The sequence below is a fragment of the Schistocerca americana genome, chromosome 3 (assembly GCF_021461395.2).
Source record: "Schistocerca americana isolate TAMUIC-IGC-003095 chromosome 3, iqSchAmer2.1, whole genome shotgun sequence".
Lineage (NCBI taxonomy): Eukaryota > Metazoa > Arthropoda > Insecta > Orthoptera > Acrididae > Schistocerca > Schistocerca americana.
Window position 1 is genome coordinate 960,966,366 of NC_060121.1, and position 17,122 is coordinate 960,983,487.

Consider the following 17,122-nt stretch of genomic DNA (forward strand, 5'->3'; position numbering starts at 1 on the left):
TTGAAAAAAAAAAATATAGAAAACGGAACACGCCTAGATCCAGCAGTACCAAGTCGGTCATTAAGGCGAAAATGTTGTGTACTTAAAAAAGTATTAATATGTTCGCATCAAAAAAGCGACTCACGGCATACTGATTACAGCGTACGTGGCATTTGCGGTTGGTGGGCAGAGCCATCTGTGAGCTATGCAGCTGACCACCGTGGAGCATCGCCAGGAAAGGTCACCTAAGATATATTCGACCACATCTGGACAAGAAAGGAGCACGGGAGCAACACCATTGTCGGTATTTTATACGAGCGAGATCATTTTTAGACTGTCTAGAGTCTCCGTTTTATTTAGCTTCCTTTTTTTGGCCAGGTTGGCACTGGATACAACGTAAAGTGATTATTTCTGTGTATATAGCATTTAGCTACGCTAGCAACCCGAAGCAGTTTCTTACGGATAGCACTAACAGTAAGTATCTATGTCCTGAGCACTTTTTTACAGTATATAATGATATACATAAACTTTCCTCGTGAATCACTTTATTTATTAGTGAAAACCAATGTTAAAATCCTTACAGTAGTTCCTGAAATTAGCCATAACATGCAGTTAAAAGGACACTGGAGGAGAAAATACAGCAAGAATTCGGAAAGCTTCTTTCTTTTTTAGCATTAATTTTGAAATGTAGTGGCAATTAGTCAACGGAATATTTACTTATTCTTTTATTTTGCTTTCATCGGAGCTGGCTAGGGTTTAGAATGGCTATACTGCTTAGGACTTAAACTGCTGGTAACAGTAGCCAGTTCCCTTCGTGTGTAATAAAAGAGAATAATAAGCTAGAATTCAGATTAAATACAACTGCAGTCTCCTGATCTGTAGCGCGAGATCTTGCGTTTCTTGTCTTCTTGAACTGCAAAAAATCATACAGCCAAATCCAGTTGGAAAAAAAAGTTCAGCTTATCTAGTTCTTTGGTTAGATATTAGTAACCGTTGCCCCAAAGAATACAGTTAAAGTAGAATTTAGTTCATACTGACAAGATGTCAAATAACCTTTGCTTGTGGTTTCAATCATTGTGCTAGGATGGGACAAAGAAAAATCAGTACTAAAGGAGCATCAGTTTATTGTAATATCTTCCGATCACTGGAGAAGAATGGCACACCACAGAACTTTTTTTGTTCGCTTGGGCACGCAGCACAGTGCATGCCAATTTGAAGTCTGGAAGAGGAAAGGTCCAGACTAGCTGGAATAAGTTTAATGTTCTCTACGATAACTGTTTCGGCCTTATTGCCATTCTCAAGTAAAGCCTAGTATGATTTGATGTCCATATTGCATCATTAGGAAACTGTCACTGTCAGTATCGTAGCGATTCCATGACGTATATTAATTATAAATGTACTGAATACGTTTTGACATTTATTTGATGGTTCGTTTACTAAACTGCGATTTGACTTTTATTTATTGACATATTATTTATTTATTTATTTATTAAATGCCATAGTTTATAATTAATATATCATTACGAATTACACAATGATTGTTTGCTATAGAAGGACGACAAACGAAACTTCGACTAACTTGAGAATAAAGGCAAAATCGCTGTTCTAAAGAATTTTGAGCTTGTAGTGCAAAAATAAAGAGTAATTATCTAGCTGCGCTTGAGCATCAGGCCGGTCGGTGTGGCCGTGCGGTTCTAGGCGCTTCAGTCTGGAACCGCGTGACCACTACAGTCGCAGGTTCGAATCCTGCGTCGGGCATGGATGTGTGTGATGTCCTTAGGTTAGTTAGGTAGTAGTTCTAAGTTCTAGGGGACTGATGACCACAGATGTTAAGTCCCATAGTGCTCAGAGCCATTTGAACCATTTACATTTTTTTGAGCATCAGTCACATAATACCTCTGACAATAATTGTTATATGAAGCTCTGATTTTAAAAAGACAACAGGTTTTTTTTAGCAGATTCGGGTCAGGTATCTAGTTACAGCTGTTTTTCTTGATCTCATAGCTTCCTAGTCATTTATCTGAGGATCAAAAATGCCTGGCACTATCGGTCAATTATACATTCATACAATTACAACCAGATTATAAAAGGGCTTAGCGCAACTGTTCGCATATATGTTATGTGTTAACAATACTCATGCGCTGTCCTTCAGCAAGGGCACATTACTGTTGGTGTTGTATCGTAAAAACTAAATAAACGGGCAGAAGTAACATTTCACATTAGATTGATTCTGCAGTATTACTAAGCTGATAAAGTTCAAGAAAGATAAAGGGTAGAACATTAGAAATTTCCACTACGCCTCGTCTAGTCAAAAGACTTAACATCGCTATTGAGCGGTACAAAAACTGTAGGTGAAGTAGTTACCTATGATGGAGTACGACCTGAAAATTGCATAAATATCCAGTAGAATCTCCACAAAATTTCGAAGTAGTGTAAAGATTGGAAGCTTTCTTCAAACGTTCAGAAAAATAAAACTTCAATTCACAAACTGCACAAACTTAGTATCCTATAACTATAATGTCAATCAGTCAACTCAAACAGCTACCTGTAACGGAATGGACAGTATCCCGAAAGGAGGTTATAAGATGAACATCAACAAAAGCAAAACGGGGATAATGGAATGTAGTCGAATTAAATCAGGTGATGCTAAGGGAGTTATGGGAAAGCAAAATGATGATGGTCGAAGTAGGGAGGATATAAAATGCAGACTGGCAATGGCAAGAAAAGGATTTCTGAAGAAGAGAAATTTGTTAACGTCGAGTATAGATTTAACTGTAAGGAAGTCCTTTCTGAAAGTATTTGTATGGAGTGTAGCCATGTATGGAGGTGAAACATAGGCGATAAATAGTTCAGACAAGAAGAGAATAGAAGCTTTAGAAATGTGGTGCAACAGAAGACTGTTTATGATTAGATGGGTAGATCACGTAATAATGAGAAGGTACTGAACAGAATTGGGGAGAAGAGAAATTTGTGGTACAACCTGACGAAAAGAAGGGATCGGTTGCAAGGACACAATATGAGACGTCAGAGGATCACCGTTTTAGCACTGGAGGGAAGCGTGTGGGATAAAAATAGTAGAGGGAGACCAAGAGATGAATACAGTAAGCAGATTCAGAGGGATGTAGGTTGCAGTAGTTACTTAGAGATGAAGAGGCTTGAACAGGATAGAGTAGCACGGACAGCTGCATCAAACCAGTCTTCGGACTGAAGACCACAGCAACAACAACAACAACAATAATAATTAGTAGGGTTATCTAATGCAATGATCACAAGAATCTATGATTAGTAAAGGACATGATACGTTTCGGTTCATTGGCAGCATTCGAAACGTTCTGGAAGCTGATAACAGGAATAATCCGGCTTCTTAAGTTGGGACGCCGTTCCTTTTGCTAAAACAGCGCTGCATGGAGGCGTCATCGAAAATATTAGCTTTAGCTGCACATTGTAGCATCACAGACTGTTGAGACACATTCCCCGGATGCATCTCTTTTGATGGTTCGAATAGTGTTTGAATATTGGGAATCTTCCAGATTTCATGGAGTATTTTCTTGTTTGTTTTGTTTTTGGCCAAGTTGTTGTGACAGTTGTAACTAGTGTAGGATCTCGCAGTGTCAAATAGGTCGAAATATTGCTGTGGGAGACTGTCGAAAGAGTCAGAAACGTTTGTGCAATACTGATATTTCAATTTTTTGTCTCTGAAGCATATGTCTGAGTCGCAAAATTACAAACATCTCTCGTAATCTTTATGTGACCCGCAAAAACAACAGGTTTCAAATGGTGCAAATGGCTCAGAGCACCATGGGACTTAACATCTATGGTCATCAGTCCCCTAGAATTTAGAAGTACTTAAACCTAACTAACCTAAGGACATCACACAATACCCAGTCATCACGAGGCAGAGAAAATCCCTAACCCCGCCGGGAATCGAATCCGGGAACCCGGGCGCGGGAAGCGAGAACGCTACCGCACGACCACGAGCTGCGGACACAACAGGTTTAACAGATGTGTTTATAGAGCAGAAAGATAAGCATAAAATGATATTCTCGCACTGTTTCCGCTAGTATAATATGTAGCTGTCATCGGAATCCAATTATCGCAGTCCTTCGAAAGTCATCTCTTGAGAAAAAAGCGTGTATTTTGTGTAGAAATACGGAGATTTCTGAGACGATATGAATTTGCACCTGAAATTGGGGTAGTTAAAAACGGTGTAAGGCTCTTAGAAGCATAAAGGCTGTATTAACTACACTGGTGTCCAAAATTAAAGCAACAAATGGAAATGTTGCAACGTTGCGTCTATTTTGCCACGAAACAATATAAACAGATAATAGTAAAGTAGAAACAATGTAAAGAATATAACGTAAAGACTTGCAACATGCTTAATGGCAGACAAAAATGTTGTTCGTTTTTTTTTACGATTTAACGTATTTGCACACACATTCCGACAACTGACTGATGTGCTCAGTATGGGGTGTCACCATCTCTGTCAGCAATACAGGCCTGAAAACGACGGAGCATGCCCCGAAAGATGCCATCAATCTCTTGTTGAGCTTTCCGTCTCCCTACTGCATCCCCGACGTATTCTGTAGGATTCAGATCGGGAGAGTGAGCAGCCCACGCCATGTGTGCATTATCTGCCGTTTCCAGGAAAACATCAACCACCCGTGCTCTTTGAGGTCGAGCATTATCGTCCAGCAATAAGAAGTCTAAGCCCACAGCACCTCGCAACAACTGCACTTGACGTCCCAAGATCTCGTCACTATACTTGATAGCAGTCCAACCTTGTCGATTCAACCTTTCAATTTCGTGAAGAGGTTTTCGAGTGGTCGACATGATCCCTGCCATTAGAGATTCTCAGCCCGCATCTCGTGGTCGTGCGGTAGCGTTCTCGCTTCCCACGCTCGGGTTCCCGGGTTCGATTCCCGGCGGGGTCAGGGATTTTCTCTGCCTCGTGATGGCTGGGTGTTGTGTGCTGTCCTTAGGTTAGTTAGGTTTAAGTAGTTTTAAGTTCTAGGGGACTGATGATCATAGATGTTAAGTCCCATAGTGCTCAGAGCCATTAGAGATTCTCCTCGATATCGGTCTCTTTCCACAATTTTTGGGTCCCGAAATCGTGTGCCACATTCCCTCCAGATACGTCGAGAATCACTCCCAAGACCATATCGGGACTCATCTGTGAAAAGAACATTGACCCAGTGTTCGACCGTCAGGTGCCATGTTGACGACTCCACTCTAGGCGTTCCCTCCTGTGAAGACGCGTCAGAGGTACGCATACAGAGGGTCTCTGACAATAAAGGCCGCTCTGCCGAAGCCTTTTGTACACAGTATGCCTCGATACAACTTGTCCAGTGTACGCCGCTAGGTCGAACGCCAGTTGCCGTGCATTGCCAAGGGGTTACCGTCGTGCTCTTAGCCAAATAAAGTTCCTCTCTTTCTGATGTCACACGTGGTCGGTCCTGGTTTTCGGGATACAGTTTGGATCTCTATAAACTGTCACCACATTCGACAAACAACAGAACGATTCACGTTAAGCCATCGGGCCACATCAGTAGCCGGCCTTTGTGGCCGAGCGGTTCTAGGCGCCTCAGTCCGGAACCACGCTGTTGCTACGGTCGCAGGTTCGAATCCTGCCTCGGACATGGATGTGTGTGACGTCCTTAGGTGCGGGCCTATGGGGTATCGTCTCAATTGTGCGACTGGATTCGTGATTTCCTGTCAGGAAGGTCGCAGTTCGTAGTAATAGACGGTAAATCATCGAGTAAAACTGAAGTGATATCAGGTGTTCCCCAGGGAAGCGTCCTGGGACCTCTGCTGTTCCTGATCTATATAAATGACCTAGGTGACAATCTGAGCAGTTCTCTTAGGTTGTTCGCAGATGATGCTGTAATTTACCGTCTAGTAAGGTCATCCGAAGACCAGTATCAGTTGCAAAGCGATGTAGAAAAGATTGCTGTATGGTGTGGCAGGTGGCAGTTGACGCTAAATAACGAAAAGTGTGAGGTGATCCACATGAGTTCCAAAAGAAATCCGTTCGAATTCGATTACTCGATAAATAGTACAATTGTCAAGGCTGTCAATTCAACTAAGTACCTGGGTGTTAAAATTACGAACAACTTCAGTTGGAAAGACCACACAGATAATATTGTGGGGAAGGCGAGCCAAAGGTTGCGTTTCATTGGCAGGACACTTAGAAGATGCAAGAAGTCCACTAAAGAGACAGCTTACATTACACTCGTTCGTCCTCTGTTAGAATATTGCTGCGCGGTGTGGGATCCTTACCAGGTGGGATTGACGGAGGACATCGAAAGGGTGCAAAAAAGGGCAGCTCGTTTTGTATTATCACGTAGTAGGGGAGAGAGTGTGACAGATATGATACGCGAATTGGGATGGAAGTCATTACAGCAAAGACCTTTTTCGTCGCGGCGAGATCTATTTACGAAATTTCAGTCACCAACTTTCTCTTCCGAATACGAAAATATTTTGTTGAGCCCAACGTACATAGGTAGGAATAATCATCAAAATAAAATAAGAGAAATCAGAGCTCGAACAGAAAGGTTTAGGTGTTCGTTTATCCCGCGCGCTGTTCGGGAGTGGAATGGTAGAGAGATAGTATGATTGTGGTTCGACGAACCCTCTGCCAAGCACTTAAATGTGAATTGCAGAGTAGTCATGTAGATGTAGATGTAGTTAAGTTTAAGTAGTTCTACATCTAGGGAACTGATGACCTTACGGGTTCAGTCCCATAATGCTTAGAACCGTTTGAACCATTTTTTAGCCACATCAGTTTCCGGCTGTTCTGGTTTCATTCTTCCTATGGCCCTGCACTGCAGAGAATCTGGTAGGCATCTTCCCCATGCCATACTGCGTCGTCTGGACTGTGTACGCAGCGATGGTGGAAGTGGGCAAACACTACCCCGTTTGGTAGGTGCTACAACGTCATCGTTGGTGTGATTGTCAGTTGTCTGGAATGCCGTCTTCCGAGCAGCACATGATTGTACGGACATCTGTTGACACTTTATATTATTACCTCGTGAATTAGACACGGAACGGAGAAATAGCAGTTTGTTGTTTTAATTCTGGACACTAGAGTATAATAAATGAAAAAAATTAATGAAAAGGTCTCAAAGAAAATTATCGGTAAGAAGGAAAAATCTTTTTATAAGTCCCCCGTAATAGTCAACTATGAGTAGGTCTAACAGTAAGAAAGTATTTCATTCTAAAGTACTGCTTCTTCTACCGAGTGTGTCTCCTAAGAGACGTTTTGGCAGATATTTACAATTTCCTTTTTTGCATTGTGTAGCTGGAGGCAGTCCAACAATTACTGCTCCTCACGCGTTTAATGCCAGTCCCAGCGTCAACAGAAAGCGTCGATTTTTTACCGATTACAAACATAATGATTCTTGAAGCGGAATTTTCGTGCCCATTGGATGGAGCGGTCTCGGATTAGTCTAGTGCGATATTTATTTTATCGGTATGCATCAACAGGGAGAGTAAAATACGAAGAATAAACAGCAACCCAGCAGCGACTGGGTAGCGCTGCATGTTTGGCGGTAGAATTCAGTGCGGGCCAGTGCAGTGTTGTTGCTACAGGAGTACTGGCCCTGTGAATACATATCGATAAAACAAATGTAGCACTAATCTGGGACCGCTCTATCGAATGGGCACATAAAATTCCGCCTTAAAAATTATTTTATTTGTACGGGGAAAGAAAGCTACACTTTCCGCCTGCACCGGGTTTCACATGAAAGACGCAATGCGCACTATATGTTTGAGCTGGCTCCAGCTACGCAATGCAAAAACGAAATTGCCAATACCCTTTCAAACACCAGAGACAGTGCACCTGACGACGCTTATCATGACATCCTCTGTATGTGCGAAACGTTCAATATCTCCATCTCAGATGTACTCGAGATTTCTTTCCCTCCACTTTTCTCAATGACTCCAACATATATTATTTAGTTCTGCGTGAGTTTAGTGTTAACATAGAATGGTTTTGTTAACTACATGGCTCGACAAAAAGCGATGCACACAGAAGACATGGTCTGACGTCAATATAATTTCGTAAACGTGCACCAACGGCGGGAATGTAAATGATTAAGGTTGCTATTCTCGGTAACAAGTAGAACTTCAGCCAGAGAGTATTAGTTCTCGTCGTATTTGGAGGTGCTGTCAGGCCCGGTCGGGTATGTAAGGGGCTTGGACAGCCTCAGATATTGAGTGATTGCTGCGAAGTACACGGAGACGCCGGGTACTCCTCTGAGAAAGCGTTATCAGCACCTGACTGAGTTTCAAAGGGGTCTCACTGTGCATGTCTGTACCACCGGCTAGTGGAGTCGTTCAGTATCTGGATTTGTCGTGCGTTCGGATGCAACAGTGGCCCGATGTTGGACTGCATGGAACGCGAGGGCTGTCATACTCATCGTCAGTGTTACTATCGACCACGTCTGACTACCACAAGATATCGAGGTGTTGGGCACCAACCACATCGCAACGCCTTCACGTCTACATCTGAGATCCGAGAACGAATATGGGCTCTCTGTAATATTCTGTGTTATTCAACATCACTGGTCGGAAGCTAGCTGCAACAAGACTAGGGAATGTCTGTCTTATGCTGAGACCATAACACAAACGGGAGTCTTTGACTGGGAAGCATGGACTGCTAATTAATGGCGTCGCATCGCGTTCAGTGACCAATAAAGGTTCTGCCCTGCCCTCAATGACCATCATAGGTGAGCATGGCGGAGATCTGGAGAGAAGTCCCATTCTTCCAATGTTCTGAGGAGGCACAGCAGCGCCAGCCTTGGCGTCATGGGGTCGGGAGCTATCGCATATTACTTCAGGTCACGACTGGGAGTGTATCAGAGAACTCTGACGTCACATCAGTACGTCACGGACATACAGCGTCTCGTCTTCATGTGTTACCTCTCATGGTGCTACACTCATGCTCATAAATTAAGGATAATGCTGATGCATGGTGAAACGACGCTCTGGTGGGCGGTTTGCGGGTTTAAATCACCTCGAGGTATGACCATGCGTTGCATTTGACCTGCGGTTGTCGCACGGTGGCGCTGGCAGCAGTCCACATACGTAGAGGAGTGTTGGTATATGTCAGAGTACGGTGCAGCGAATAAGTGTGTAGACGTTTTCAGACGTGCTAATGGTGACTGTGTGTTGAAAAATGGCTCATAGGACACATATTGATGACGTTATGAGGGGTAGAATACTAAGGCAACTGGAGGCTGCCAAACATAGCAGGTCGTAGCACGGGCCCTCCGTGTGCCACAAAGTGTGACCTCAAGGCTATGGCAACGATTCCAGCAGGCAGAAAACGTGTCCAGGCGCTACAGTATGGGACGTCCACAGTGTACAACACCACAAGAAGACCGATATCTCACCATCAGTGCTCGCAGAGGGCCACGGAGTACTGCAGGTAGCCTCGCTCGGGACCTTACTGCAGCCACTGGGACAGTTGTATCCAGACACACAGTCTACAGACGATTTAACAGACATGGTTTATTCGCCTGGAGACCTGCAAGGCGCATTCCACTGACTCCTGGTCACCGGAGGGCCCGTAAGGCGTGGTGTCAAGAATACAGTACATGGACATTGGAACATTGGTCCCAGGTTATGTTCATGGACGAGTTTAGGTATAGTCTGAACAGTGATTCTCGCCGGTTTTCCTCTGGCGTGAACCAGGAACCAGATACCAACCCCTTAATGTCCCTGAAAGGGACTTGTATTGAGGTTGTGGTTTGATGGTGTGGGGTGGGATTACGATTGGTGCACATAGACCCCTGCATGTCTTTGGCAGACGAACAGTAACAGGTCAGGTGTATCTGGACGTCATTTTGCACCAGTATGTCCACCTTTTCAGGGGTGCAATGGGTCCCACCTTCCTCCTGATGGATGCTAACGCACGGCCCCACCGAGCTGCCATCGTGGAGGAGTACCTCGAAACAGAAGATATCAGGCCTGCCTGTTCTCCAGACCTAAACCCCATCGAGCACGTCTGGAATGCTCTCGGTCGACGTATCGCTGCACATATTCAAACCCCTACGACTCTTCAGGAGCACCGACAAGCACTGGTACAAGAATGGAAGGCTGTACCTCAGCAGCTGCTTGACGACCTGATCCAGAGTATGCCAACCCGTTGTGCGGCCTGTGTACGTGTGCATGGTGATCATATCTCATAATGATGTCGGGGTACATGTGCAGGAAACAGAGGCATTTTGTAGCTCACTTGTTTCGGGACGGTTTTCTCAACTTATCACCAATACCGTGGACTTACAGATTTGTGTCATGTGTGTTCCCTATGTGCCTAATCTATTAGCGTCAGTTTTGTGCAGTGCCACGTTGTGGGACACCACATTCTGCAATTATCCTTAATTTATGAGCATGAGTGCATGTTTCGACAGGGCAACACGCTGCTCGACACATGACACGTGTCTCTATGAAGTGTCTACATGATGTTGAGATACTCCAGTGGGCAGCAAGATTCCCAGATCTGCCTCCGATAGGACGTGTGTGGGACCAGCCGGGATGTCACCGCTGTCCCAGCGCGTGTATCCAGGATATCAAGGACCACTTGCAACAGTTGTGCAGCCGCTTGTCTTAGAACAGCGGCAACAGATTTATGACACAATTACCAACCGAATCAGTGCAGGCTTGCTGGTTAGATGGCGTGCATAGTCATACTGATAAGAGGGCCTATGCTTCCAAGTACTTTGCAAATTTGACTCGATTTTGTAATCACTGAAATAACATCACATACCCTCTCAACCAGTGAAGTTTCGTTTTCTCCTACTCTTCTGCATGCTTCTCTTTCTTTATAAGGCATTGCATATATACACTCCTGGAAATTGAAATAAGAACACCGTGCATTCATTGTCCCAGGAAGGGGAAACTTTATTGACACATTCCTGGGGTCAGATACATCACATGATCACACTGACAGAACCACAGGCACATAGACACAGGCAACAGAGCATGCACAATGTCGGCACTAGTACAGTGTATATCCACCTTTCGCAGCAATGCAGGCTGCTATTCTCCCATGGAGACGATCGTAGAGATGCTGGATGTAGTCCTGTGGAACGGCTTGCCATGCCATTTCCACCTGGCGCCTCAGTTGGACCAGCGTTCGTGCTGGACGTGCAGACCGCGTGAGACGACGCTTCATCCAGTCCCAAACATGCTCAATGGGGGACAGATCCGGAGATCTTGCTGGCCAGGGTAGTTGACTTACACCTTCTGGAGCACGTTGGGTGGCACGGGATACATGCGGACGTGCATTGTCCTGTTGGAACAGCAAGTTCCCTTGCCGGTCTAGGAATGGTAGAACGATGGGTTCGATGACGGTTTGGATGTACCGTGCACTATTCAGTGTCCCCTCGACGATCACCAGTGGTGTACGGCCAGTGTAGGAGATCGCTCCCCACACCATGATGCTGGGTGTTGGCCCTGTGTGCCTCGGTCGTATGCAGTCCTGATTGTGGCTCTCACCTGCACGGCGCCAAACACGCATACGACCATCATTGGCACCAAGGCAGAAGCGACTCTCATCGCTGAAGACGACACGTCTCCATTCGTCCCTCCATTCACGCCTGTCGCGACACCACTGGAGGCGGGCTGCACGATGTTGGGGCGTGAGCGGAAGACGGCCTAACGGTGTGCGGGACCGTAGCCCAGCTTCATGGAGACGGTTGCGAATGGTCCTCGCCGATACCCCAGGAGCAACAGTGTCCCTAATTTGCTGGGAAGTGGCGGTGCGGTCCCCTACGGCACTGCGTAGGATCCTACGGTCTTGGCGTGCATCCGTGCGTCGCTGCGGTCCGGTCCCAGGTCGACGGGCACGTGCACCTTCCGCCGACCACTGGCGACAACATCGATGTACTGTGGAGACCTCACGCCCCACGTGTTGAGCAATTCGGCGGTACGTCCACCAGGCCTCCCGCATGCCCACTATACGCCCTCGCTCAAAGTCCGTCAACTGCACATACGGTTCACGTCCACGCTGTCGCGGCATGCTACCAGTGTTAAAGACTGCGATGGAGCTCCGTATGCCACGGCAAACTGGCTGACACTGACGGCGGCGGTGCACAAATGCAGCGCAGCTAGCGCCATTCGACGGCCAACACCGCGGTTCCTGGTGTGTCCGCTGTGCCGTGCGTGTGATCATTGCTTGTACAGCCCTCTCGCAGTGTCCGGAGCAAGTATGGTGGGTCTGACACACCGGTGTCAATGTGTTCTTTTTTCCATTTCCAGGAGTGTATTTTACTTGAATAGTAGCAAGAGTAACGGACCTATTCAGAATAATAATGAAATTAATACTTGTCACTCCCATGACGCTAACGTATCACACTTCTCTGCTCTAATACGAGGTGCGACAATAAAGTAATGAGACTGATTTTCTTTGTAAGATGTGGCAACCCTGCAGGCTTGCGTAGGCACAATATCTTTGACCTTGGTCTGTAAGTTGCTTCTAGTCCAAGCGGCACATCGATGCAACTGCTCTGTCATGAGTTGTGCTGTAATAAGTTAACACGTGTTTGTGTCTCTCGTCACGGAAATGGGACTGCATAACATTGCGCAACGGTATGCCATTTCCTTTTGGATTAAATTGGCTGAAAACACGAAGACAACTTATGGTAGGCTTCAGAAGGCTTTTGGAGATGAGGTTATGTCAAGCGCTCATGTTTTTCGTTGGCATAAAATATTTAGTGAAGGCAGAACGAATGTTGCAGATGAAGACTGCAGTGGACGACCATCAACTTCACGGACAGATGTCACCTTGGCCAGGGTGCGTGAACTCGTACGATCTGATCGAAGATTATCCGTGAAAATGATTGCAGAAGAACTGAACATCAATCAAGAAACGGTTCGTCTGATAATAACTGAAGATCTTGGTATCAGAAAGATTTGTGCAAAAATGGTTCCCAAAAATTTCACACCACAACAGTAATTTTTAACCTCACAACAAATTTCAGTACTACCACAGCCACCTTATTCACCAGATATCGCTCCGTGCGACTTTTTTCTATTTCCAAGAGTCAAAACGGCGGTCAAGGGACACCATTTTGAAGCAACACAAGATGTCCAAAAAGCTGTGACGACGGTTTTGGAGGATACGACAAAAGACGAGTTCCAGAAATGTTATCATCAATGGTAGAAGCGCTGGAAAAAGTGTGTGCAATAAGAAGGGAACTAATTTGAAGGAGACATCACTAAACTTGACTAAAACGGTAAGCAACATTTTTTTTCTCATCAGTCTCATTACTTTATGGTCACGCGTCGTATACACTTGTATAAACTGAAAACTATTCGCCAGTTTCCCGCTGTCACAACTTTGGAGTGTAACGTCTCATAGACTAGGAAAGTGTGTTTCACGTCTGCAATCTAGAAGGGGCAGTCAAATGAAAACGAGATAGACGGAAAAACGTAAGTAAACTATTATTATTTCATAAGTAATAGCCGTAATTGTTAATACATTAACCCCACTGTGAGACAAGTCGGTCAATGCGACCGTCTAAAAATGTTTGCAATTGCCTATGGAACCATGATTGTACCCAGGCGTGCATCTCTTCATTCGAAGAAAATCGACGGCCGCAAATGCGTTTCTTCACGGCTCCAAAAATATCTAAATCGCATGCGGGGACGTCAAGATTCTATGGAGGATCAGTAATGCACTTTTGCACCGTAGTTGAAACAACTTTGCAAGGTGTAGGCGGGCGTTATCGTACAAAAGAATGATGCCGTCCATCAAGATTCCTGAACGTTTGGGCGTAATTTCGCGCTTCAATTTTTGGAAAGTGTTCACGCATCCTGCATACGGTCCAAATCTCACCCCGTACGTTTTCTATATTTTTTGACCGCTGGAGGAAGGTTTTTGACAAAGAGGTGCACTCCTGCATGGTTAAATAGGGAACCGCAAGCATTTTTCCATGAAGGTACTAACCGTCTTGTCTCACAGTGGAATAAATGTTTTAACAGTTTTGGCGATTACTTTTGAAATAATAAACAGTTTATTATTCAGTATTTTAAACATAGCTGCGCAACAGCAACGGTTCCACGTAATAGGATTAAAAACAGCCGACCAGTTGCAAACGATAAAGTAATCTTTACCTAGGTTTCGATAGATTTAAATCTATCTTCTTCAGATGGCGGCAGTATTACATTAACATGGAGTGATATGTCATTGTCGTTTTTACAAACATCTGCATAGCTCCATTAGTCCAAATAAAATATAGCCCTATTCCCAGGGCTATATTTTATTTGGACTAATGGAGCTATGCAGATGTTTGTAAAAACGACAGTGACATATCACTCCATGTTAATGTAATACTGCCGCCTTCTGAAGAAGATAGATTTAAATCTATCGAAACCTAGGTAAAGATTACTTTATCCTTTGCAACTGGTCGGCTGTTTTTAAACCTATTCAGTTTATTATTGTTTTCCTATCAGTCTCCTTTTCATTTGACTGCCCTTTACACTCACTCATTCACACACACAAACACACACACACACACACATGCACGCATATAAAAACAGCGAGAGTAGAGTCAGAGGTTGCGGGAAGGCATAGCGACTAATGTTTTCGGATAAACATGACTCCCTAGAAACTGTTGCTGGCCGGCCGCTCACCTGGCGAGTAGACGAAGATGTAGACGACGAGCGACGTGACTGGCAGCCAACCAAGCGACGATGCATCCTGGTATTCCAACACATAGAAGTATGTACCCAGAGCAACCTGAAAAAACGACACGTATGTTATGATTAATTTCCTACTAATTACACATTATTATTTACAGTTAACAATGAAATGCATCTCGTAATTGTGCCAATAACTTCTGTAACAGTTATCGGTTTATTTTACTACAACGAATATCACATAATCCTATTTGAGCCGTAGTAAAAATTGCTGTTTTGAAAAGCGCGCCGCAGCGCGTAGTGTGAAGCAGTCGCCCTCCGTTTCTGGCGGTGGCGCCGCTGTGGCAATCGCAGCTTTGGTGTCACCATCTGGTGGGAAAAGGGAAAAGTTGCCTGTTCACGTGCATTTAAGGGAAGCTATGAGCTCCACAAGGGGTCAGTCAGTCTGCGTCAGTCGTTCAGTCTCGGCGAGTCTGTCAGTTAGTCAGTCTGAGTCGGCCAGTCGAGCTGAGTCTAATCGGTTGGTCAGCCGGGTCAGTGTGCGGCAGTCAGTGTCTATCTGTCGTCCGGAGTTCTAGTATGTGTTAGGCCTCCAGTCTGTTCGAGTTTGCTCAGGCAATGGATATTGGCGGTTGGATTGATCGGTAGGTCGGTCTCTTCCCGGGGAAGGAGTGTCGGGTAGCCTGAGGGCATGTTTCCTCTGCAGGGGTGAGTCTGAGTGAGTGAGCGCTTAGTCAATGTCGGGCTGCCGTCTGGAGTGCGAGGATGTCTGTCGTTCGGATCGACTTTAAGGCCGGTTGGATCGATCGGTCGGTCTGTCGCGCACTGAGGCACAAGATAACTTGTCCGTCTTGAGCGTCGGCGCATGTGAGGTCGCCACGTGAGTCCAGTGGGCCGCGCCGTATAGCGAGGAGTAGTGGCTTCGCGGCCGACACGAGAGCAACAGGAGTCAACCCACGACATCGGTCTGGCCGGCGCTAGCTGCGACGCCGTGAGTCGGGAGATGGGCGCGTCTGCGTCTTCCTGCGTCCGTTGAAGCGGCTGGCGGCGGACGGTTCGGGAGAGCGATTTGGGGGTGCTGCACTAGGTCTTCGCCAGAAATCTCAGTTTATTAGAAGTTAAGTGACTGGAGATATGTTGTGCCATTTACTTGTTAAATTCTACTTGTTTGTTGTTCAGTCTCTCGTCCCCAGCTTGCTCGTTTGTCTCTAGTCCGCATTTGTTAGGCAGTTAGTGTAGGTCTGTCTGTCTGTCGGTGTGCCGTACAACTCGCTTGAGTTGTCTCTCGCTTACTCCGTTTGGGGGCGTACGGGGATAGTTCTGTTCTTGCTCACGGCAGCCTACAAACATTTTACGCTGGCTCTGTCATGTTTGTCGGATTCGGTGTTAACGAATTTATAGAATTAAGGTAAAGGCCGAATTCCTGAAATATGTTTTTATCTTGCCTATCATCTTGCGAGGCGGTATGTATGTAATGTAGAGCATGTGGTACACTTTATGTAAGTCTGAATTTCATGGGTTTTATTTAAATAGTCATTTTTATAAAGTTGCCACCCTTCCACCGTAAGAGCCCTTTTAAAAACAAATTGCACTGTCGGTTCAAAAAATGGTTCAAATGGCTCTGAGCAGTATGGGACTTAACTTCTGAGGTCATCAGTCCCCTAGAACTTAGAACTACTTAAACCTAACTAACCTAAGGACATGACACACATCCATGCCCCAGGCAGGATTCGAACCTGCGACCGTAGTGGTCGCGCAGTTCCAGACTGTAGCGCCTCGAACCGTTCGGCCACACCGTCCGGCCAGCTCCCAGGCAGCACCGTCGTGATTCGTCTGTGCCTGACATCTCTATGGCTTCTGAGCCTCCAGTCACGCCTCGTCGTAGGTCACGAGGGCCGCTCTCTTCGTGCCCACGGTGTTTTTCGACATCCTCCTGGGTGGACTGTCCAGATTTTTTTTTTTTTTTTGGGGTGGGGGGCTGCATGCTTTGTGGTAAGGAAGGACACCCACTCCTATCCTGCCCCATCACGACACTGTACATGCCTTGTAGCCTGCAGTTGTACTGGACGACCCTTTCATACAAAAGTTATTTCACACACCCCACCTTTATGAACGTCCGTTTCCAGGTGGATACAGGGACCAGCATTTCTCTGATCAAGCTAGCAAAGTATGCACGACTGAACTCGAGTTGTCTCCTCGCTCACTCCGTTTGGGGCGTACGGGGACAGTTCTGTTCTTGGTCACTTGCAGCCTACAAACATCTTACGCGGCTCATTACGCTATTCGTTGTCGATCAACATCAGCTACTAACATTTTTGGCCTCGATGTATTTACATTGTTTGGGTTCTGTATCTTCAATGAAGTCAAGGTTGTAGCCAATGCCGTCATTTTCCAGGAACTGCATGATCTTCGCTCCGCGTTTTCATAGCTATTTAAATCGGATTTGGGTTGCATATTGGGTTTTCAGGCATACATTACCCTTTAGCCAGACGCCACGCCT

The 17,122-nt window shown here is 45.5% G+C and overlaps 1 protein-coding gene across 1 annotated transcript in view; it reads right to left on the reverse strand.

Moving 5' to 3' along the window:
- The window catches only part of LOC124605699 (facilitated trehalose transporter Tret1-like), a 79,118-nt gene that overhangs the window by 6,012 nt on the left and 55,984 nt on the right, over window positions 1–17,122 (reverse strand). The window contains exon 5 of the mRNA XM_047137560.1: window positions 14,617–14,722. Within this exon, the coding sequence (XP_046993516.1) occupies window positions 14,617–14,722 (106 nt within the window). The remainder of the gene's footprint in view (window positions 1–14,616; window positions 14,723–17,122) is intronic.